Source organism: Mauremys mutica, chromosome 21 (genome assembly GCF_020497125.1).
Source record: "Mauremys mutica isolate MM-2020 ecotype Southern chromosome 21, ASM2049712v1, whole genome shotgun sequence".
NCBI lineage: Eukaryota > Metazoa > Chordata > Testudines > Geoemydidae > Mauremys > Mauremys mutica.
In genome coordinates this window covers 6,463,714-6,488,778 of record NC_059092.1, presented here as the reverse complement: position 1 = coordinate 6,488,778, position 25,065 = coordinate 6,463,714, and the positions used below count along the sequence as shown (strand labels likewise).

The 25,065-nt window shown below is 39.5% G+C and overlaps 1 protein-coding gene across 6 annotated transcripts in view; it reads right to left on the bottom strand.

Moving 5' to 3' along the window:
• The window catches only part of LOC123354303 (cyclin-dependent kinase 11B), a 36,994-nt gene extending 12,821 nt beyond the window's left edge, over nucleotides 1-24,173 (bottom strand). For 3 of the 6 annotated variants that reach the window (XM_044996185.1, XM_044996183.1, XM_044996184.1), the window contains exons 1-16: nucleotides 21,635-21,655; nucleotides 21,132-21,257; nucleotides 20,241-20,356; nucleotides 19,721-19,848; nucleotides 18,845-18,983; nucleotides 18,141-18,277; nucleotides 15,066-15,188; nucleotides 12,150-12,248; nucleotides 11,878-12,030; nucleotides 10,128-10,193; nucleotides 9,123-9,298; nucleotides 7,265-7,355; nucleotides 4,118-4,239; nucleotides 3,654-3,759; nucleotides 2,361-2,482; nucleotides 488-595 (exon numbers count right to left, since the gene is read on the bottom strand). In XM_044996185.1, coding sequence (XP_044852120.1) covers nucleotides 488-595; nucleotides 2,361-2,482; nucleotides 3,654-3,759; nucleotides 4,118-4,239; nucleotides 7,265-7,355; nucleotides 9,123-9,298; nucleotides 10,128-10,193; nucleotides 11,878-12,030; nucleotides 12,150-12,248; nucleotides 15,066-15,188; nucleotides 18,141-18,277; nucleotides 18,845-18,983; nucleotides 19,721-19,848; nucleotides 20,241-20,356; nucleotides 21,132-21,242 — 1,797 coding nt within the window. In that variant the 5' untranslated portion in view covers nucleotides 21,243-21,257; nucleotides 21,635-21,655. Of the gene's footprint in view, nucleotides 1-487; nucleotides 596-2,360; nucleotides 2,483-3,653; nucleotides 3,760-4,117; nucleotides 4,240-7,264; nucleotides 7,356-9,122; nucleotides 9,299-10,127; nucleotides 10,194-11,877; nucleotides 12,031-12,149; nucleotides 12,249-15,065; nucleotides 15,189-18,140; nucleotides 18,278-18,844; nucleotides 18,984-19,720; nucleotides 19,849-20,240; nucleotides 20,357-20,996; nucleotides 21,054-21,131; nucleotides 21,258-21,634; nucleotides 21,656-24,028 lie in introns of those variants that run through there. The other 3 variants (XM_044996187.1, XM_044996186.1, XM_044996188.1) reach the window with 3 other exon arrangements.
• Between the last annotated feature and the right edge of the window lie 892 nt (nucleotides 24,174-25,065).

Here is a 25,065-nt window from a genome sequence, read left to right as displayed (position 1 = left end):
TCGGCTAAGCAGCAGGTAGATACCGTGATCAAAGTGGTGCCAAATGCTTTGCTTTGCTCTTTAAAGCAGTGCATCAAGCTTCCACATGTTGTAGAGAAAGGGAGTAAGATGCCCACCCTGCTGTCCCCTCCCCATCTCCAAAAATCAAGCAATCCAGTTCCCTATATGGGACTGATGAACACCACCAATCTCTAGCAGTAAAACCCTGGTAGTTCTCTCCTATTCATATTCCAAAGAAGTATAGTTACACCCATCAACCTCCCTTCGGAAGCATGTAACCTTTTTAGCTTATGGGAAACCAAATAAAAATTTCTCCACTGAATTAGCAATTAAAGTATGGTTTCAGCTCCACATTTTTCCATCTCTAAATCTAGTATGAAAAATCATCCTTTGTATGGCAACTACAAAATAAATAAGGGGGGAAAAATCAAGACGCTTTAAAGAATAATTGCCATCTTAGCTCAGAGATGGACAGGAAGAAACATACCTTGGCGCCAAGTAACAGCTCTGGTGCCCTGTACCACAGTGTCACAACTACAGGTGTATAAGGCTTCAGAGGTGACCCATACTCTCGGGCCAGTCCAAAATCTCCAACCTGAATGAGAATGGATTATCATTAGCACTATCCACTAAAAAACGTGCGTTGTGCAGTCATTTTCCCCAACCCTCACTCCCTTAAAAACAGTTAAATTTGCAAGAAATTAGCAGAATAAACCACTGATTTAAGTTAGCCTTGTAAAATTCTGCTTCCTCACTCATCCAAGAACAGTAATTTACTTTGACTGGTAAGGCAAATATATATATTTTTTTCTATTACTGACCATCATGGCAACGGTCTAGTAGATTTTCTCCCTAGGCTGCTAAATTTTCATGGCAGAAAAAAAAAATCAATATTAGATGGTGCTAATTGCAATCACATAACAGCAAAATTTCATACAGTGTAAAAAAGATCGGTCTTCTTCAGGAAAGGAAACAGCACAGGCTGCACACTACATTAATAACCGAAGGTTTCTGAATAATAGTAACTTTGTAATTTTGCCTCTGGATATTAGAACTGTGAAACTGAGGAAGACTGTTATATCCTGATCCTACTTGTTGCATACCCTTCCAATATTTTTTTTTAAATAAATTAAAAAATGTGTAATCTGTCCCCAAGCGTGAACACTCACCTTTTAATGTTATTTCCTTCAACAGGAAGAAAAATACTACAATTTAGCACTTATAAGTACTTTTCAATTAACATATTAAGTCTTACAATATCCTTGGGAGTTAAAAAAGTGTTATTCCTATTTTACAGATGGAGAAATTGAGGCACAGAGACTAAACAATTTATTTAACGTCACACATGTAGTAAGAAGAGGGCCTGAAACATAAGGCCTTGTATTAGAGGCCTGAGGCCTGGGCTAAGGTAGCTAAAACCTTGCTGATATGAAGCAAAGTCAAACTGTGAGCAAGAAGCAGGCCCTGCTCACAGAATTTGGCAAGCACAGGGCTGATATGGCAAAAACACATACTTCTAAGAGGTGGTAGGCACAACACACTCAGGTAAACACATTCCAGAAGGGTGGTACCAGAACACCCCAATAACCACATTCCCCAAAGACAACAGGAACATGTGGACCAATCTTAAGGATAGGGTCAGGATGACTGCATGATGGATAGAGATGTTTTGATTGAACCAACAGGTACAAGGCAATGGGTAGCGCCCTAATACATCAGAAGGTGGCAACCTGATACGTCAGAGGGTGCCGCGTAACTTATTTGTATTGGTGTCTAAAGATGCATCTCAGAGGGAATGTCTGGCCTAGGGGATAGTGGAAAGTCCCGACACTAACTGAGCCAGTCCAGTGTCACGAGCAAACGTGTTAGTATACCTGTAACCACTGAGCTGGGGCATTAGCACTGTGCTTCGTTGGCAATAAACCTGACCAAGTGCCTTCGTTACGAACCAAGTCTGTGGATTTGTTGGGTAGTTTGCGCGAGGTCTGTTGTTCCAGCTCTCTGCGCAGAGCTGGGACAGCACATGGGAGAACACACACACCCCCAAACAACTGACAACACCACATATGGGAAAAGAACCCTGATCTGGCTCCTAGGTATGTTACTATAAAAACTAGACAGTACTTCCCTTGACCAATAAACCATGTTTGTTTATTGGTCATTTCCTGGCATAAAGCCTACAACCATGACAGGGCAGTCTCTGTATCTAATGGAAAATTTTATTCTATTTTGCAACAGTAGGTTTTCTTGCATGCTACAGCTGCAAGAATGGAAATGCAACACACACTTCAGATATTAACTGCTATCATGCAATGAAGTTCAAGGCCTTTAAAAAAAACCCCACAACATTGGATCCTTACTTTTAAAATGCCTTTATGACTCAGCAGCAGGTTGGAGGTTTTTAAGTCCCGATGAAGTATCCAGTTGTCATGAAGGTGCTTGACTCCACGTAATAACTGAATCATCAAAGTTTTCACTTCACCTGGAAGGATGAAAGAAAGAACCTTGTGTGTTCGGTTCAAAGATGAAGTCTAGTAGTACTATGTTTTTTGAAATAGTTAACTCAAGAGCACAGAACAAAACATACATAACCAAAGTAAGTACTAGTTATGCATTTAATTATTAAAAAAGAACCAGCATGGTTTACAGGATTAAGGGGAAAAAAGCAAGGGCCTTTATCAATATGGACCGAATCCTGATCCCACTGAAGTCAATTCAAAACTCTCAATGACATAAATGGTGTCAAGATTTGGCCACAGAATTTTAGCACAAGATAGTGAATGAAATGTGTTCAGTTTAGTGTTTATAGCACAACCCATGCAGAACAGGCATTTCTCACAATGCCTCGGTGACAGTCAAACAAATCAGATAACGCTAACGTGCCTAAGTTAGCAGAGACACTGGAATTGCTTTTCAAGGGTACAGAGTGATTCTTCCAGGAGCATCTGAGGAAGCTCACACTGCAGCACATTCAAATTGGAGGAATATGGTACAGTTCTGGGTACAATTAGTTAAATCCCCAAATATTTAATTTTTCAGGAACTAATCTTGTTGCATAAAGTTACGAGAATGAAGTCTTTAATACCTGTGTTTCCCATGACACCTAATATTTGAAGTGAAATAACTAAATCAAGTAAACCTGCAACCCTAATGAATCAATCAAGGCAACTTCCCCATCAGTTTATATATTTGCTTCATCATCCATTATCATATATGTTGCAGTAGCACCCAAAGGCCCTGACCATCATCAAGGCTACATCATGCTAAGGGCTGCATATATAAAAAAACATAGGCTGGAATTTTCAAAAGAGCCTAAGGTAGTTGGCTACCCAAATCACATTGAAACTGAATGGGAATTGGGTACGACACTTCCTATAGGCTCTTTGCAAATCCAAACCATAGATTCTTGGGATGCTCGTATATTATAGTGATGGTCACTGATCTAAGATTCTAAATAGGGAGGCCAGACAGGTAGAAAAATGAAACATTCCTGTTTCAAAGAGCTTTCAGAACAAGTTCCATCTCAATGACATATTCTGTCCCACGCTAAGCCAAAAATGTGCCAGTATAACTCAGGGACATATTATATTGATGTTCTTGTAATTCACATGATTTTTGCTTGGAAAGTTGAAGGAGGCTAGGAAATACAGTACCTGGTAAAAATGGCTGTTTCATGGTTTCCATCAGACTCTTGAGGTCATGTTCTACATAATTCATTACGATATAGATTTTATCCATATTACTGCCCACAACAATTTCCTAAGAACAAATACAGCATATTATCAAGGAAACCAAGCAATATTTATAAACAGTTAAGGATGGCTGTCAGGAATGTATTAGCAGGTGGAAAAAAAAGGAACATCAAATTTATAAAATTCACAGGACATGTATGACACTGAAGTGTTCTAGACAAGTTCATTTTTTATACGTTTTAAACAGATTTTATAGACAAAAATGAACTATTTGATTATACAAGGCACAACTGCATACTGAAAGAAACAAGCTCTAATGAGCAAATACTGTACTTAAATCAGACCATTATAGGGCATTTTAACAGTCAAAGAGTAACTCTTCAAGAACAAAATGAATGTTAATATACAAGTATTAGTTGTCTTACTCTAACAGTGACTATATTTGGGTGCTGTGCTTTCAGAATGGTGTTTATTTCTCGTAGAGAGGTAATGGGAAAGCCTTCTTTTTCCTTTTCCATTTTCAGTCGCTTCAGAGCCACAATTTCATCTACAAAGAAAATAATATCTTAAATAAAGAACCCAAATTAAATAGCTAATCAAAGACACGTGAAGAGGGCACTTCTAACAGCACAGTAAATATTTTACTGTCTTTTTCAATGGAAGTCCTTATCCAGGCATTATATTAGCTTTTGTGTTAAAGACTGGACTAGACTGAGGTCATGGATAAGAATAAAACCCAAAGCAATTTTTCTCTCATATCATTTTCTAGGATTGCTGATTATAGGTTTTATTATAGTCCAATAAAACACAAATGGAAAGAGAAGAAACAAAACTACTACTGTACTATATGATTTGCCTCTCATACAAACATTGACAACTTCCCAACAGTTGCTGGAAGGAAAAAAATGCATCTTGGGTTAAATTCACCCCTCTGAAGAAGGCCAGCACCACTTAATGCCTCAAAATATTAGTGTGAATTATCTACATTGTGCTAGCACTTACAGGTTCAAATCAGGGGTCAGGACCCCATTGTGCTAAGCACTGTAAAGCACGTACCAAAAAAGGCAGTCTCTGTCCCAAAGAGCTCACAGTGTAAAAGTAATACAGGATTTAAAAGAGGAATAGGCTTTATGCTAGCCCCTGCAGAGGTGAATTTTTCCCCGTATGAATTAATTCTATATGGCGAGAATATAAAATTAACAGTTGAAATGTGAATCATTAGATAGTAAAGTACCCCTATTTATTATATATGTCAATTACAGCGATCAAAGACATCTTTGGCATGTTGTGGTGTTGACTTGCATAGACTCAGAAGTGAGTGAGCACTTACAGTCATGGCACCTCTCCTTTTGTAAACCATTTCAGAGAGTAATGTTAATGTCAGCCTCAGAGGAAGGCCACATGCCATGTAGGCTAGAGGAGGAAGTGGCCACCGCAGCTATATAACACAAGGAATGAATTTAAAGAAAATAATACTTTCCATTTGTACAATTCCTTTTCAGAGAGGATTTTAAAACCCTTAAAAAACCAATGAATTCTCACTCTATCCCTGTAAGGATGCTATTACCCCAAACTTGCAGATGGAGGAATTTAAAGTTTAAGTTACAGCAAGCGAGTGGTAGAACTGGGAATAACCATAAATCCTGTCTCCAAGTCTTCTGATCTAAATATCAGAACAAACTTCCTCTTAACAAACTGCTTGTTTTGCTCAACACAACAAAAGTTTACAAATTATAGGGTTTTTTTGTTTGTTTTTTTACTGTCTGTCAGATATATTTTAATATGTATATCAATTTTAAATGTATATCTCTACATATGAGCCTTCTGGTGAAAAGAGCCAGCTTGCAGGAAAGTAATATTATTTGTGACAGCAGCAGTATGCGGAAATCATATCAGAGATGATAAGACAGTTTGCATCTTGCTGTATCGGCTGCTGTACACAATGAAAAGAAGTGATACAGAATTAGCTTACATTTGGCTTTTGCATTACTGGTATCAAATGGGATAACTTTTCAGCAAGACAGCTACCACCAGAAGCAAGTTAAAAAAACCTGGATTTTATTTATTTATTAAGTTTTCAAATACACACCACAGTTTATACCTGGTGAGAAGTGTTTCTCAGCATGTGAGCTTTTTAACTACTTATTAAAACAACTTTAGTTTCCTTCAAACAAGAATTAATGATGGACTTCAAAGCAAACTATAAAAGTGAGCTAACCACAAATTTCTGTAAAGAATGTCCACCACACACAAACCACTTCTTTTATAAAACCATTTAAATCATTTTCCATACCTATAATGACACCTATTGGTGTGTCTACAACTAATCAATTGACAGATCACCCTGCTATGCTCAACTAAGTCTAGTAGCTCGGAAGCAGGAAATCTTTATCTATAGGGCTAAAAATCAAACTCTTGTCAACAATTTCTACATGACTACATCCAATAAAAAGACACTGAATATCTTTATAAGAATCTTATTTCAAATGCACACCACACTGAGGGGCAGGAGTCACTCATGAAAAAGAGCAATAATAACTAAAAATAATATTTTAAACAGTCTTTTCTTATTAGTGGGGGATTTAGAAAATTATTTTGCCTTAGACCATAACTCTACAATGATTAACAATCAAATCCGAGAACAGAGTAGGTTAAAGCACACACTTATCCAACTATTCGCCCACTTCATTATATCAGAACATTTGATACAAGAAGGGGATAGACTGGTCTTGTGGTTAAAGATCAGGACTGAGAGCCAAGAAATCTGGGTTATATTTCCAGCTCTACCGCAGTTTCCTGTTATGTTCCTTACAGAGTTATTGTACGGCTTAATTCTTTCACATTTTTAGAACACTTTTAGGTCCTGGGATAAAAGACTCTACAGAAATGCAAAGTATTATTACATTAAGTTTGCACAATGTTTATACTTAACTTCAAAGTTACCTTCCAGAAAAGACTATTTTCCTATATTGAATGACACGCTCCTCAAAGTTGAGAGTTTAGCGCAGATCCCATGCCAAGCACTCAGGATATCTAATAAGCCAGCACAAGTACTTAACATGACATCATGACATCCAACTTTGGACTCCCTTGTTTAACGCTGTATACTGCATCACCCACTGTACAAGTACTTTTGTTACATTTCATTCATATTGTTACCATCGTCTTAATGCTTAAATTATCCACTGCACTAACACTGGAATGTAATATCATGTTGATCATAATGCGGAAGGTTAATATTGTTCTGAAGAAAAAAGATCTCCAGAAGAATTTCAGCACCCACAGTACAAAACAGGGGGAGCACAAAGTGATTATGTTGCATGCAAGAGAATATTCAAAATAATTAGCAACTTCAAGCACAGATGTTTGTTTTCCAAACTGCAGATCCCTAAAACATACAACTTCCCTGTGGATCACCAAGAGGTGTAGCCCTAAGATGGGTCACTTAAGTTTTTTTAATATTACGTAACACTTTGCCCTTAATGCTTAATAAGTATTGTGAAAACATTATGAGACCACTTAATGAACACAACATTTTTAGCACTGTTTTAAACAGGCACACTTGTACCAACCAGTTTTTTTGTCTTTTGCCCTGTACACCACACCATATGTTCCTTCTTCAATCCTGTTCAAACACTGAAATTCCTCCACACTACGACATCCCTGAGAAAATAAACAGAAATTTAGTCACTAGGATTTACTTTTTTAAAGACATATAAGACATAGTAAGGCAGACTTTATATGAACAGTTTGTTATCCCAGAAGAATACAAAATAGATCTATGCCCAGGAAAACTATATTTTTTTTGTTCCAAAGCATTTTTACCTAGTACTCTAAGAAAGTGTCCTTTCAGAAACAAAAACTATGTTTAAAAAAAGATTAAAATATTCCAGCTCAATAGCTCCTAAGCCTCATTCATTTCTACACATGCTGAAGAAATGAGGATTTCAGTCTCAGCAGCAGAGGACCTAGTTCAGCACCTTAGATTGATGTCTCTCAGGCAGGCCAATGAGCTGCATTTGCATTCCCTAAGCATATGCTGATCTTAGCCATTGACAGCAAAAAGAGATAGGATCACATAAGTCTTCATTGTCCAGATCAGTGTTTCTCAACAACCAGTCCGGCACTGATCCCTGAGATCTGCCTGACACAGTTTAGGAAGGCAGCAAGCCGGTCCCCAGTCTCAAAGGCTGAGAAACAGTGGCCTAGATACTTCCTCTTGTTAAAATAAAGGTGGCATAGTAATATACAAATTACTTCCCATTTTACTTTCGTGTAAATGTAAAACATGCATAGATCTATCTAGATCAAATGCTCAGTTACAAATGTATTATGTGTATATCAGTATTCTACATCTATATGAGTCATATGTTGCTGCACTAGCGCACAACATTGCAATACTGATCTGATGAGGTCTATCTAGTCCACTATTCTGTGTCTGGCAGTGGCTAGTAAAAGTTGTTTCAGAGAAAGATGTGCACACAAAAAAACCCACATAAAGAACTGTCCACAGGGGAAGTTTTTTCCTGAATCTCAATCAGTTGGAGCTTTTGTTTATGCCCTGAAGCATGAATTTAGATAGAATAAAAAAGTGTAAGAAATGTAATGTACCTGTAGATGTTCTCATTATCCATATAAATGTTCAGCCCTTTTTTGGAATCCTATTAAACTGTTGCCTTGATGGATATCTCATGGGAATGAGATCCATAGGCTAATTAGGTGTTGTGTACAAATATTTCCTTTCATCTGTTTTAAATTTATTGTCTTTCAGTTTCACTGAACATTCTTTTTCTATTATGTGAAAAAAGCAGTGACAAACTATTGGTTTTATAAGCTTTTGGGGGCAAGGACTGTCTTTTTTTTCTGTACTTGTACAGCGCTGAGCACCTTGGGGTTCAGGTCCATGACTAGGGTTCCTACGTGCTATGATAACAAACAACTTATTTTGCTCACCTTCTCAGTTCCCTGCTTATTCATCTCCTCTATAAACTAAAAACGTTTCCATCTCTCCTCATAGGGACATCTTTCCATTCCAATAAACATTTATATTACTTGTGAACCCTGCCTATACCTGCAGTAGCTATTTTCAAATGAGGTCACCAGAATATCCTAATATCCCAATGTATTATATCCTTATTAAAAACTAAAAGTTTCAACTTGTTTTCACACACAACTTTTAAAAATATTATATGTGAATATTTGATTGATGGAATATATGCCTGGGCTCACTTGACACCACAAGATGCTTTTGGTTGACCCCACAATGGTTTATGCACATAATGGCTCTGTCATTGGGCAAATGCACTGGACAATATGACATAATATTGTTTTATATCCAAGATGCTCTTGAGAGTACATATATCACTTTATGTCACTATCCATGGAAATTTCATCTAAGACATTCTGGAGCACTTGGGAAATGATCCTGACCTGCAGTGCAGGAAGGTACTTGGGTAGTTCTTGTTTCAACTCAATGGGTGATGAAGCTGGAGAATCAGGAACATAATCTCCTTCTGTCATTGCATTGGAATGTGGGGTCTCCTCCCCCACTTCCTCCTCTTCTCCTTCACTTCCAGCTGAATCTCGATCAAACCTTGACTCTGTAACTTTAAAATTTAGAATCAGTCGTGGAAACACGCAGCCATTTGGGGTGTTTGAATTAGTTTTAGATGAACTAGTGAGGCAATAAAATTGTGATCATAAAACAGATACTAAAAAGCATGGCACGCAATTTGAGTGTCATGTTAAGAGATGACAAGGAAGGTATTTAAAGAAGCATGATTCTTTTTTCTATGTTTGGGGAGTATTTCATGAGGTTCGGTTATAGTTCCTTGAATATATTTTCAGGGTTAAATATTGCACGTTATAAAACTAAACCAGTATATGAACAGAATGCAAAAGAAGACTGATTCAACTTTAATCTGATACATATCATACATGAATTCTGAGTACCAAGAGGATGGGTCCAATTCAAAATCACAGCTAGAACATTAGGTTAGGTAAGTTCAGATCCAAAGTCCTCTGTTGACTCTTACAATAGGCCAACAAAAAGCCCTTGGATTAAAACTCTCACCCAGACTTTGGGGAAGTTCTGGCCCAGTGTGTCTACTCTTGAGTACAGATGACCCACAGGACCAAATGGTGTGGTGAATTATAATACTGATGAAAATCCACTAGCAAGTTGATTTAAAAAAGCCAAGGTCATTTCATTAATAAAATACCACTTAATACAAGATTTCAACTTAGATCTGCAGTAGTAATATCCCCCCTACCCACCAACAGTATTTCTTATACAAGACTACTTTTCATAATCAAGTCCTGGCAGACTGGAACATCTTAAAATCTTTCATGTTCTAGACAGTGCATTAAAATCCATAGTTCATGAAACAGAAAAGGAAAAAACTGCTACAACTAAAGCCAATGTTTGTATCTTACCAATTGGAATGTGATTTCCATTCTCTCGCTCTTCTTCTTCACTCATTTCTTCTTCACTCACCTCTTCTAAAACACAGAATGAAGTCCAACAGAAAAAGTTTAATATTGTTCTGATTTCATGTACACGGATGCTTAATACAGTGACCTAGCAATACGAGTGTTACAGCGTAATGCAGAGGTCCCCAAACTGTGGGAAGCACCCCTGGGAGGCATGGAGGAACATTCGAGGGGGGTGCAGCAGGCCGAGGCAAGCCCCTGTTGGGGTGGGGAAGGAGCATCACCCAGTCCCACCCCTAGCTGTGCTCTGGCCCCACCCCCAGGCCTCACGCCTGGCCATGTTCCCAGCCTCAGCACAGCTCTGCACCCAGCTGCAGCTCCACTCCTGGCCTCACCCCAGCCTTGGCCCTGGGCCCCAGCCCCAGTCTTGGCTCGGGGTCAGGGCTGGGAGCGGAGCCACACCCAGTTGCGGGCGCGGCTGCCAGCCCCGACCGCAGCCCAGCTGTGGCTCTGCTTCCAGATCCACCTGCAGCTGTGGCTCCAGCCTTGGCCCCCTTACTCCTGTCTGCATTCCCGCCCTCCCAAGCCATGGCCCTGCTCCCAGTTCTGGGGGGAGGGTGTGAACAGGGGTAAGGGGGGACACAACCCTCAAGTTTGGCAACCACTGGAGTAATGCCATTTCAGCAGTTTCCCGGGTCCTGCTCACTATGATCTACAGATCTCTGTTTCAGTTGGTAGGCAGAGTTTCTCTAACTGACACACAGCTGAACTAGGTTAAGTGAGCTTCAAAACAGGGAAACACTAACACTGATGGCTGCTGACTCTGCTTATTTTCTTCAATTTTACATTATAAGTGTATAATGTAGCTTTAAAAATCAGTTTTAAAAATCCTTGACTGTTGGTGAAAATGTGGTGCATGAAGAAATTTCATATATATATCTGCTATTCGTGCCCTAAAATGGAAGTTTTGGAAACAAATATGCAAGCAAGTTAAAGTGTTACTGACTGTGATTTAGGGCTCTATTGTGATGACTCCCACAAGAAAATCAATGACACCTGAAACAAATAATTTATAGCCCCATGATTAGTGGCAGTCAGAAGTTATGTTGCAGTCACAGGAAGGAAGAAAGTTCATCCAGTGACATCAGCTCAGCTTAAAAAATTAGAAATTATTGGTGACAAAAAAATTCAAATAACTCTTAGAAAACTTTTTAAAATTGGTGGTTACTTTTCACTGATTTAATAGAAAAACATCCAGCAGTCAGGCCCACATTGTTGTGCTCATTTTTTTTTTTACTAATTAACGACACACAGATAGCAATTACTAGACTTGCTTAATTTCTTTTGTATTATTTCCATTTTTTTTCAAAAATGAAAAAAATCTAATAAAATTTAAAGCCAAAAATAATTAAGAGATGGTAGAGACTTCTCTAGTCCATCGCCCAGGCTAGTGTCAGACTGTTCCCTATAGAACATTTGCTAGTGTCCAACATGGTTTTAAAATTACTCAAATGATGAGGCTTTCAACACCTCTCTTAGAAAGACAAAAATATCTCCAGAACTGTCCATCTTGACTTCTGAGATTGATACCTTGTCTATGCCCTCATACAGAAAGGCTAATATATTATTTGTCCTCAGAAGTTTTAGGTTTCTATCCACCTGTGACCAGGAAAAAAAGAAAGTGGGCAACGTAAAGCTGTAAGCACAGAAGTGCTTTGGGTGAGCATTTTTGTGGTCATGTTTTACCACTTACCAGCTGACTGTTCAGACACTTCCTCAGAATTGCTTCCTGTCTCCTCCTCCTCCTCCTCTTCCTCCTCCTCCTCTTCTTCTTCTTCCTCCTCCTCCTCTTCTGATTCTCCACTGCTAGATTCCTCCTCCTCTTCCTCTGAACCAGATCCAGATTCTGTCAGGGGATAAGCAGAGAACACACAAGTAACTAGGTGCACTCTCATGTGAAGGATCTTCTCACAAATATGATTACTTCCTAGGGTAAATTCTGTGTATTTGATTGTGTGTAATTACCTCCTGACGAAGACTCCGCTGAGCTAGTTTTTCTCTCACTGTCACTGATGTCTTGCAAATCTGAAAGCAGGTCTCTTTCCTCTGTTTTCTCCTCTTTTACTGAGAAGCAAAAAAACAGACCAGTTTCTAAGTATTACCTCTACTTTATCAAGCGCCGAACACACAAGAACCCTAGATTAATTATCTTCGTTGATCCCTTGCCAAATATTTCAGTCATGTCCAGCAGAATGTACCCGCCGGGCTACTGAATATACTTGGTATAGCATCACATACTGTTGATTTCAATGGTATGTAACTTTAAGAACTGCAGCGATGCAGGATCAACAGAGGAAGAGTTGAACTGTATTTCAGACTTTTTTTTTTTTTTAAAGTACACCGAGTTATTAATAAACCCCACTACATGAATTGTGAGGAATGCACAATTTGGTAATGAATTCTGTAAATAAAGTACCATTAGAGCACAATTTCACAAATACAAACACAAAAATCAACACCACTTCTGACTATTCACAGTAGCATGTACAGCGACTACAATCATTTTTCAGGTTTACAACAAAATAAAAACACAACTGAACTTTAACCAGAGGATATGGTTATTTCAATTTCTGAATATTTTCTGTTAATAATCAGAGCCTCTAAGAATGTGAAAACTCAAAGAGCTACTTTTATGGCTTGGGAGCCAAACTGAACTTTCCAAGCCAGAGTATTACCTGAAGTGTTTTCTTTCTTGTACAGGATGAGAATCATAGTAATATTTAAACTATACTGCAGTTTCTGTAAAGTTGAATTAAGCTTAATAAGCTTAATTATTCAATGGTTAGCTTCTTTCTCCTCTAAAAGTATTCAAAGGGATAATACAAATGGTGGCTTTTTAGTTTGGGAGGGAATTAAGATACAAATGTAAGAAAAGAGTCAGAGGTCATTCACCAAAGTCAAGAGACTAAGGCATTCAAGCATAGGCAACATTGTTATATAGCATAAGTACAGCTGAAGTACATTTCATAGCACAGGCCACATTTTTAACCCTCAAGGTTAAGAACTATCACTGCAGAACTGTATTTATTTTGCAGTGGATGTGGTACATGTTTGCTGGGGAGATAAAATAGGCAAAAAAGTACTGGTTATAGTTTCTACCAGCATAGGTTACAATGCCCTTCAATTCCTGCAGCAACTCTCGGGAGAGGACCATTCTGGTGAATACCATGAATGCATATCTGTCTGGTCTGCCCTTATCCTTTTCAAAAAAGGGCCTTCTCTGCTTCTTGGTCACCTCTATCAGCATAACGTCCTCCAATGCAAGGAATGCCTTAAGAGGGGCAGATGCAGTTACTAGCCTGCATCCCCCGCCTCTGTCCCCAAAACCCTCTACACCATTTAAGTAATGGCACATACCACCAAACCATGCTGTCCAAACAAGAATAGTCTTCCACTCCTCAAAACATCCTTGAAGTAAAAAACAGTTCATTGCAACAAGGTCCATAGGCACAGGGGAAATAAGGTGGAAAACAAGTTACCATCAGAAGCCTCTCCCATGACTAGGAAGAAACTATGAGGATGGTCTTTCAAAGTAGAGGGGAAAATATTTTATCATTGCTGCCAGAGAAACCGAACTAGGACCCACAACTGCATGTTAATTTTATCAGCCCCTCCTCCCCCGCTTCAGTTCCTTCAAGTGCCAGGCTTCTCAAGGATAGGACTATTATCAGCATCTGACTGCCTGGCTAACCTGAGGGGGAAGAAATGCAGGGCAGAAGAGGCAACCTCTTGAGAGCCTCCTGGAAGAGATACCAGAAGAGGAGATCAAGCAGCTGCTCGGGGATGAACTTTTCTTGGAGCAGCTTCACTCAGTGCAGCACCATTTCTGGCCTCAGGTAAGAAGCACTGTCTGGTGGGAAACATTCTGCAAACCTGGGATGACCAGCAGTGGCTACATAATTTTAGGATGACAAAGGCCACTTTCCTAGAGATTTGCACAGAGCTCATCCCACAGCTGCAGCGCACCAACATGAGAGCTCCCTTAAGTGTTCAGTATTATGTGGCTATCGCCACTTGGACGCCTGCCATCCTTGCTTGCTACCAGCCAATAGCTGAGGTGCAACAGCTGACTTCCAAAGCAAAAGCCACTTGGCAGCAAGATCTCAAATACATCTCCATCTGCATATTTGTTGTTGTCAACATTGCAACGTGGAGCACAGTTCTGTTCATGCTGGCTGACTGCAATCTGAAAATAGGGCTGGCTCATTAAAAAAAAAATAAAAATAAAAAGATGAATCATGGGATGGCAGTACTGGTCATGGAAATTTGAGAGTCTGACTTCATGTCCCAGAATTCCAGTTGCTTCCAGATGGCTTCTGCTATGTAACCCACAATGTGCTGCGAGAGAACTCCCAGAATGCAACCCAGCAAGGCAAAGCACCATGAGATACCCTCCCAGAATGTGCACGCTTACTATGAAGAAAAGTCCCTGGCATGTGGACATCATGATTTAGATTGAAGTAGTAAACAGCTGTACGCATGGACACAATTACAGTGAAATACCTATTATGCAACAGTCAATGCAGCAAAGCTCAGTGGAAAATACACCCTCCAGTTAAACAAGGGCATAATAAATGTTTAGTGAAATCCGTGAGCATTTCTCAATACTTGTTATTACTAAAAAGGAAAGAATGATTGAGTTTAACAGCATATTATATGGGGTCCCTGCAAACATCAGCAAATCATCCAGATAATAGTTTATTTGCCATTCCTCATTCATACTTTGATACCATGTCACCATTTGTATCTCACCATTTGTATTTCAAGAAAGTATCATGGAATTCCTTTTAGCAGCCAAAATAAAGCCCTCCCCCCCACCCTTTTCCTCAGCAGGCCCTTTTGACTGTCATGCAATGGCATATTATCAAGTTTAAACACTACCTGGCTTCCTGCCATCTCCTTGCTCAAGCTTCTCTCTTTGCTGTCGTAATGGGCTGCGACTCCAGGTTCTTATTTTTACTTTGTCTCCATAATCTTCCCTCACTGTTCTATGATGTGCAGAAACTAGTGAAAAAACAACAAAACAAAAAACGCATTACATTTTCCTGCTACTAATTACAAAGGTTCTCCTCTTTCATGGCAAACTATCTGAGGCACCATTTTTATTTCTTTTTTAAAAGGAAAAGAACCCTAACTGCACCTCCAAAAAAAAAAAAAAAAAACCACAAAGGAGAGAGAGAGAGAGAGAGAGAGACTTTGGTGATAGCTAATGATCTGGATAAGGACTTACTGTGTCATTCTAAAATGGAATGTAGCAGTAAAAAAAAAATATATATATATATATTTGGGCTACATATACTGAGGCATCATAACTTAGGGTCAGAAGGTGCGAATCCCTCTCTTTACCGCGAATCCCTCTCTTTACCACTCTCCAAGACCACATCTGCAATATTACATTAGTTTCAGAGTGCTAATTACCAAAACAAAGTAGACAAACTGGGGGAGGTGCAGAAAAGAATTAAAAAGTTAAGAGGCAGGAGGGATTGATTCATGAGGAAACATCAAACACTAAATAAGGTGAAAATGGCTAAGCAATGACTAAGTTGGAAGACAGGATAATTGTCAATGAATACTCGAATGGTGTAAATATCAAGAAGAAAAAGGAATTGTTTAGCATGATGAAAGATAATACAAGTAAGGAGTAACAGGGATGAAATTAAGAAATATTTTAGGCCAAATATTTGGAAAAAAATTCAGAAAGTGAGACCTACAGGACTATAGAATAGCCTTCCAAAGAGAGTAATGAAAGATAGAGTATTTTCCCTTCCATTGCCTTTCTATGACAGTCATACACCAATATTTGCAAAACTGTACTAATTTTTTCACTTTTCAGTAAAAAGGTTTATATGTTGATTCCCACATTCTTATAACCTGTTTTTCCATTGATTTGGCCAAACTCCTTTCTGTAACTACATTCTTCCTGTACACACTCCCCCTGAAGTTTCAAGTATCAGAGGGGTAGCCGTGTTAGTCTGGATCTGTAAAAGCAGCAAAGAGTCTTGTGGCACCTTATAGACTAACAGACGTTTGGGAGCATGAGCTTTTGTGGGTGAATACCCACTTTGTCGGATGCATCCAATGAAGTGGGTATTCACCCACAAAAGCTCATGCTCCCAAACGTCTGTTAGTCTATAAGGTGCCACAAGACTCTTTGCCGCTTTTACTGAAGTTTCAAGTGACTGTGAATATATCCTCTTCACTTCTTGTCCTGAATTGCTCTGAGCTGTTCAAAAGCTGCCACATTTCACCCCAGGGGTGGCTATGTTTTAGAGGCGGATGAAGTGATCCCTGTGCATTGTTTAAGTTTATAAAGAGTGTGTGGGAACTTGGGGACAGAAGGTGCCACATGAATTTAATATATTATTTCATACAGAAGCCTCATAAGAAACATAAAAAGCACAGTCTATCAGCTGCAACCTCTAGAGAGATGGCTTTAGGTAGATCAATCTTTGACCACCGTAGTGGAATCTATATAGGTATTTTAATGCCATAGTTGCCATATTGTCTAGGCAATTCCTAACTTTAGTTACTAGAGCACTTTATATTATTGAAATTGAATATTCAATGTAAACATTTAAGCTACACTAATCTGTGTATAGTAAATTTCATTTACTTTTTCTCATGAAGTTTAAGGGAATGCTTAAAAAAAAGTTTCTGATTTTTTTCAAAATCTCAAAAACATTTCTATTAATTCGAAGACTCTCCGGTATCACAGTGGTGGGCACAGTATAAAAACCTAAAGAAAGAAACTATCTGACAATACCCTTTTAAGTATATCTGAAGCATGCAGATATCAAAGCAGGTAATGTCATTATCCTCATTTTACAGGCTGGGAAACTGCAGTATAGAGATGAAGTGACTTTTCCAAGATCAGCTAGCAGACTAGTACCAGACCCAGGAACAGAATTCAGGTTCTCTCAAACTCAAGTCTAGTGCTCTATCCACTATACCACAATACCTCTCATCATACAGCTACCACACAATTTGGCATACATAGCAGTCTGCCTAAGAATGGTCCAGGACTGAAACAGCAAGGGTGCTGCAGCTGAGGACTGAGATGCAGTGGCAAAGATGCATGTAAGGGACACTTGCATAACGTCTCACTGCAATTTTCCTGGTTCACTTTCAGAAGCACCAAATAGAGGGACATTGGAAAAGTTATTAAAATGCAAACCTCTATTAAAATGCTTACTCTATGCCGTTAACAATGCTGCAATAGCCCACATTTGTGTGCACACTAAGCTAACCATTCTCTCTCCCATTGGCAGCAGAAAGTTCCATACCATGTTCTTTAATTTCCTCAAGTTCTTAAACATTTTGTCTTTTGGCAGATCAAGATTCTTAAAAGGCTACCATCTCCCTTAGCTTAGTACAAAGTGCAAATGAGAGACTAACAGCATGAGAACTGATTACAAAACAAGAGTCACAGTAAGGTAATACTGGCATCCAACATAAAACGCAAATGGGGAGTGTCCTTATTTTCTCTGGTGCCTCAATCTAGGCACAAATCAAAAACACATAATCCCTCATTTTAATCAATTGTCACCTAAATGTATGATGTAAAATATTCGGCAAACTGGAAACATTTCAGGTCCAGTTTGACAACTGTAAGTAGAAATCAATGACCAGTAAAAAGTTTATCTTGTACGTAAATAAAGAACAGGTAAGGATACAGTGTCTACTGAAAACTGACTAATGGCCTGCTTCAATACCAATAGGTCTGAGTTCCACAGTACAGAACAAGCTATACAAGATCAAAGACCTTGCATTCTTTATCCCCATGTGTGATTTTGTCCTCTTGTTCATGACTAATAAAGAAGCCAGACACTCACTCACTCTCTCTTTTTTTAAATAAAACCCTGGCATTGGCCTATATAAAAGAGATGTTTGTTTTATCTAAATTCCACTGTTGTTCCATTTAACACCCCCTTTTACTGTTTACACTGAGCTAGTTACCTTCTCGTCTGGCCTCCCGTTCCTTGCGCCTTTCTTCAGCTCGCCTTTCCCGTTCTTTTAGTTCCCTTTGCTCTTTTTGTTGCTCTCGCATTTTTCTCTCCCGTTCTCGTTTTCGCTCAAGCTGCTCTAGACGATCCCTGGAAACATTCATTTGCCTATTTTATATAATTGAAGTCTGGGCTTTTGTTTTTGTAATCTAAAGCTGTTACTATTCAATAATAGACTATTAAGTTATTCAATTTCAGTGCCAACTAGCAACAAAATTGTGATATCATTGTGTATTTGCCAATAGCACAAGCAGTCCTTTACAGAAGCAGACATTAATCTTTTAAAACAGATTTGCTCTAGTCTGCCTTTCTTTATCAGTTGGCACAGAGTGTTGGGACCACCTTAAAATAAGGTTCTGCGATCTGTCGGAATTTAAATAAAAAATAAGTAGGCTTAAAACGCTGATTTTTTAAAATGAGCCTTGGAAGCCCACTATATTCTACAGAACTGACTTGTTCACCAATTACTCATTACGGCACAACAGCAGCAAATAGAGTCTTTAGTGTTAGAAAGATATCCGGTAATGAAACCACTTCAAAAGGTGCTTATATGCAGGTGAGATCCCAGCCTCTTATTACACCACATGTTCACTGGGGTAATGACACTGATCTAACTGAATTTCTTTGGGTGTTGCAGATTGAGGTTTGGTTTTTTACCTCTCCCTCCTGGAATGCTCCCTAGCCATTTCCCTCCTCTTCTGCCTTTCCCATTCACGTCGAGCCTTATCCTGCTCTTCTCGATGTCTTTTCCTACGTTCATGCTCACGTTCCTTCTCTTTTACCCTGGCATGCTTCCCTAATAATAAAGATAAAAATAAATGCTAGATTGTTATAATCAAGATGTTCCTATTCTTTAAAAGCAAAAGAAAAAACCAGGGTAGAGTAAAGCACTAATTTTAAGGGCTTTGTGGTTCTGGTCCTAGTATGTACTAGCAAAATCCTGACCTAGAACTGTGTTGTAAATAAAATTAAATGATAATAAAAACTTGCATGTATCATACTCAATGTTAAAAATATAAAGTTTACCAATAACAGAAAAGCAAGGTTTATTATTATGTATTACTTTATAGCAACAGCATGTTAGGAGCTTTATGGATAGGTATAAAGGCAAAGGGCTCAATCCTGCACCACTGGAGTCCTTGGAAGTTTTAAACTGGACTTCAAAGGCAGCAGGATCAGACTCAAGGTCCCTGTCACAAAGTGATTTCCCTCCTCCAGGGTGAGTGGGGAACCAAACATACGCACACAAACCCCTTAACTGGATTAAATGTAACAGAAGAAATGAAGGAGTCAGACATAAACCTATTGAACAAGAATTCCTATGAATTTCACATTTCTTTTTCAGAATGTTTTACTCCATTTCCTCCACCCCAGCTCACTAATCTCATGCACTTGTTATGTCTTCTCTAACTCTTTGGGGGCAAGCAACTGACATTTACTATGATTGTACAGTGCCTTGCACAATGTGCCCCAATCAGCTTGACCTCAAAGAGCTAGTGCAATATAAATGTTAAACAACAATTGCTATAATACCTCCTTCTGCTGAATGACTACGATGTCTACGTTTCTCTTTCCTCTTCTCATCTTTCCTGTGATGTGCTTTTTCCTTCCGTGACATTTGCTGTGGTGGTTTGATAGCCAAGGAATCATCCTCCTCTCCTCTAAAATGCAATTTATATGAATAAGCACAGGAAAGTAATAGGTAATTTAGAAAAAGTGAGTATGAATTGTTGCTCCTTTTCCACCCTTTGTGAGAAGGAATAAGTATTTAATCTAATAATATTTAGCACTTCCATAGCACCTTTCATCTGAGGAGTTTGGAGCATGCTACCAAAATTAATAATCCCTCATAACCTCTTGTGAGGTAGGGAGGTATTATTAAATTGCTTTTAATAGATGGGTAAACTAAGATATACAAATCTCAGGGACTCAAGGTAAGTATCAAAAAGAACCCAGCAGACCTGCCTTAATCACAACACACAGAGAATATTTAGATTTTATTGCTTCTAAGGCAATGTATACACCCAGAAGCATTATCTTCCTCTATTCTTACCTATCTTCCATAGAATCTTCTCTCCTGTAAGGTGAATTCCTGATTGTTATCTCCATACGGTGATCTCTCAGCTCCCCCTCTTCAAGGGAATCCCGCTTTGAATCCCGATCATCAGACTATGGTGAAGGGGGAAGGAAGGGTAAAAACAAATTGTAGTTAATTTCTCTTGCAGTGAGCTATATTTTTTTAAACTGATGTTTAACTCCACTGCTGGCAGTAAAGCCAAATGATCTATAGGACACAACAAAAATCAGTGGTTTATGAAATGTACAGACTTTAATTATAGCTATCACACAGTCAAATGTAGTTAATATGTTGTAATATCTGAAGCAATATAAATTCAGTCTACTTGAGTAAAACTAACCTGCAAAAACTATGCTGATTTATGGTAGTTTTTTAAAGACAAAACCTTTCAACAAATAATACAAACAAGTGATAATGACATCTATAACAACACCTTTTTAATTAGAATAAGCAAAAATTATTTGGGGCAAAAAAAAATTAATCATTTGACAAAATGGGCCCAACATTTTTTCTGTTGCAATCAGGAACAGTTTTAAAAACAGGAGCACTATAAAATTTCAAAAAGGCCAAAATAGTCTAATTATACTGCAAGTAAAGCTTCCAATTAACCAGGCTGATTTCTCAGACTTTTCAACAACTGTGAAGCAAAGTAAAAGATCTAGTGTGTTACCAATCAGGTTTTAACAAAACACAACATTTTGGTAAGCTTTGACACTTAGAGATAGTGCTCACCTGTTAAATATGGAAGTACAAAAGAACTTCATTGATAGTGATAGAGGAAGCCTTGTTCTAATGGAAAAATGAGGGGAAAAAAATTAAACCTCCTCACTTTAATTAGAACTATTTATTTACAAAAAGACAGCTTACATTTTTAATGCGTTTTATCTCTGCCTTCTCTTCTTGCTCCTTCCTTCGTTTTTTTTCCTGAAGAATTTCATCTAAAGTTTTCACTTTCCAAGAGTCCTTTTCATCACCCATTTGAGTCAGAACGAACTGAAATAGAACACCACATTAATGGAGGTAGATGTATTTGAAATATAATATATTCAATGCTATTGGTTACATCAATGTTTTAGGTAAGTTTTAAATGAACTTTCAATATACAAATAAACATTTAAAAATTATGATGTGATGTGTCAAGTTTCACAGAACTTTATGTAAAGGGAAGTTAGTTAGCATTTGACTTAAGCTACACCAAAATAAGCTTGGTTTAAAATCAGAGTATTCACACCATTTGTACAACAGTTTAATTAAATTGGTTTAAAAACCAACTTAAGTTAAATCAGTGCAACTTCTGCAATAGCACCTCATATCTTGCCAGTCATGATGATCCAAAGACACCTAAACATGCTAGTCTTATGGTTTATTACCTTAGCACTGTGAGGCTGTGGGAAAAGGTAATTTTCTGGGATTCCACGATTATTTACAAAGGCTTTGAACCCCATCTGTGCTCGAGCTGCTGCTGCTCTGTCACCAGCACAGTCCTTCCACTGCAGTTCATATGCCACATTTTCGACTGGCAAAAAACTCTGCTCTTTCTGCCTTTTACAAAATGAATTTGATGGTAGTGAATAAGGCTAGACTGATAACTCTAGTTTTTTATTCATCCAACACTACAGACATAGCAAGGACATCCCGCAATTACATGCCTTGGTTTGACCAGAAAACATATATTTTAATTAAAAGAATAATTCTCTCTCTTCAGTCCCATTAAATGTTTGGCCTCTTTGCTGAGACTGTCAACAAATATGTCAGTACCAGCAGTGGGCACATCGCTACAAAGAGCTGGACTAAGACCCACTAATCAATTTCATTTAGGTAACATAATAGCCATCAAACAGTAGCAACAAGTCTTGGTCCTTTTCAACCTGTTTTTATTCCTACTTCATAGTAGTCTCATTGGCTGCATATATTAATCCTCAGTTACTAAGTGAACAAGATCCTGTTTGTATCACAACTTTTAAAATGTATTAAAGTAATTAGTAAGGACAGCAACCACAGTACAAATTTAAAAAAAAACATTTTATAACCATGGGCAAACCCTCCTAGGCAGGTGGTCTTCAGCTAAACATGGCTCACTTTAAAAATGATTCAATCACAGTATAGGCACACCTTTACATAGTTTCAAATGTGTATTTCAATTTTCAGAGGCACACATGGCTAAAAGCTAGTTTCATATGTAAAGTCCCACTAGTAGAAGTGACTGAAATAGTCACAAAAATTCAGAAGTGAGCCTTCTGGGAATTTGTTGCAAAGCTGTGCACGTTTTTGCATCCATGTCTGTCACCACAGAACATGCACAAAATATTTTTCCCCCAAGAGGGGTGTGTGAAAATACGCCAGATGAAGCTAGAAAATGTCAAAATATGTTCTGCCTCTTCAAATAGCCCTTGTTAGGAATCCTGGTATATTATACCCCCTCAGGCTCTGTTATCCAACCCACAATTAATCTGAATGGGTCAGACAAAAATGAGACTCTGAATGAAGACATCCTGGTTTAGCATGTTGTTTATTAAACTGTACTATATTCAAATACTTTTCAAATTTGGGTCATTTTGAAGTAAGGCAGCAAGGGCTTCCAAGAAAAAGAAAGAAGAGAGGTCTCTGCAGGTTGCTTGGGAAGAAATTATTTATACTGTATATAATGACTTTGCAGAGGTGGTAAGGAACAAGGACAATTTTTTCCTCCTTTGTAAAAGGGTAGTGGAAACAACATTACAAGCAGTTCATGCTATGATTCTCTTGTGGGCTGTGCTGCTTCAGGCCTTGCCTACATAGGAAAATGTTACTGGTTGTAACACACCTATTATTCCACATGGACCCCCTTATTTCAATATAAGTGTGTCTGTTTTGGTTTAGCTTGTCACTGGGGAAGGAGTTTAAGCTATACCAAAGAAGCTGGAATAAGCGTGTCCACAAAGGAGGTCGTAGCCATATGACTATAGCTATTTAAATTCATACCTTAGGTTATACCAGAAGACTTTCCCATATAAATAAAGCCTCAGTGCTTGGCCTTCCATGCATGCTGCCCTCCTGCCATTTATTGCCTTTCTTGAAAAGAATGATTTTCTACTATGCATAAAGAGTGCCTCACTATGTACTATGTGTAGCACACTAAATTCACACACAAGAAGCAACAGTGTGTAGGCAATGCAAGCCCTATTGCCATCTGAATCCTCCTGGCCTCACTTCTTCAGTGGCAGGATACTCCCAGGTGTGTTTTATTAAGTTCTGCTGGATCCTAGACTCCCAGCCAGTCAGGATTAAGAGCCACAAAGCAACCACAGCTGTTTCAGATACCCCTGTTTGGAGGCGTCTGGGAACTTCCCAAGCAATTTCCTAATACACAGGGACATGGTTTGATAAATTCTGAGTGCGACACCAGGGTCCCCCGTCTCTCCCACACTCCTGTGCAGATTTACCCCACAACGCAGCACTCTCAGCCTATCCCCTCATCCTCCCAACTGTCTCACTCACCGGCTCACCCCGCCCCCATCAGCCTCACCCCCCTCACCAGTTCCCCAAGCTCCTCTACCTCACTGCTCCCATCCAGCCTCGCCTCCTTCACCGGTCCCCGATCTCTCACTCCCCCCGCCCCTCAGCCACCCCAACGTTAAGCCCCCGGCGTGAGCCTCCAAGGCTCCCCCTCCTCCCACCAGTCCTTGGGCCCCCGACACCCTCCTCCCACCCGGCGCCCCACTCCAGAGCGAGCCCCGCTACTAACATAGGGCCCACACGGGGGAAGCGCCGAGCACAGCACTCACCGCCAGCACCGCCCGCCGCCGGAGACTAAGGAGAGAGGCTGCAGCGCCAGCCAGCGCGGGACAAACGCGTCACTTCCGCTCCCCGGCGCATCCTGATGACGTACTACCGTGACCGTGGTGCAGTGGGCCCGGCCCTCAGCCTAGGCTGCGCGCGTGCGGCCAGCCTGAGGGGCGGGCGCGCGCGGCGGCGAGGAAGCCTCTAGGCCCGGCGGGGCTGAGCGATGCCCACACGTCCGGCGCGCGGCCCCGCCTCCCACGTAGGCGGGCTCGGGCGACCTCCCACGGCGGCAGCAGGGCCTACCGGGAGCGGAGACCAAAGGGTCCCGGGGGGAGGCGACTCCAGGAGGTGCAGCAAAGAGTCCTGTGGCACCTTGTAGACTAACAGACGTATTGGAGCATGAGCTTTCGTGGGTGAATCCCCACTCCGTCGGCTGTTATGTCTGTTACAAGCACTTGTCAGCTGCGCACAGCGCTGCTGGTCAGCCTCACCCCGCTGAGGAAAGGCTCGCTCTCCCGCTTTTACAAATGGGGAAACTGAGGCACGGAGCCTTGGCTTGGGCCACGCAGAGCATGGAAAAGGCAACAGTCCGGCATCCCCGTCCTCTAGTTCATAAGCACTGGATACACTGCCTCTCTTCTTGCAGCGCCATTAGTGAGTCCTTTGCAGATCCTGCTATTGTCATTCGAATGATTAAACTGCCCCCGGTGCCTGCCCATACACAGTAACGCTTCTCAGCTACCTCGGTGGGCATGAAAGTCCTGTTCTGCATTCCATATTTTTAACTTTTCGTTCATTAAATTCTTTCTGATTACATTTGCAAAATAAGAAAAAACTGACACTATAGATTATACTTCACAGCTATTTGTTTTGAATGTTAGAAGTAGAAAGTAGGGCTGTCAAGCAATTAAAAAAATTCTGTTAATAATAGAATACCATTTATTTAAATATTTTGATTTCTACATTTTTCAGATATATTGATTTCAATTACATTTTGTAGTTTGTGTTGTACAGTGCTCACTTTATATTTTTTATTACA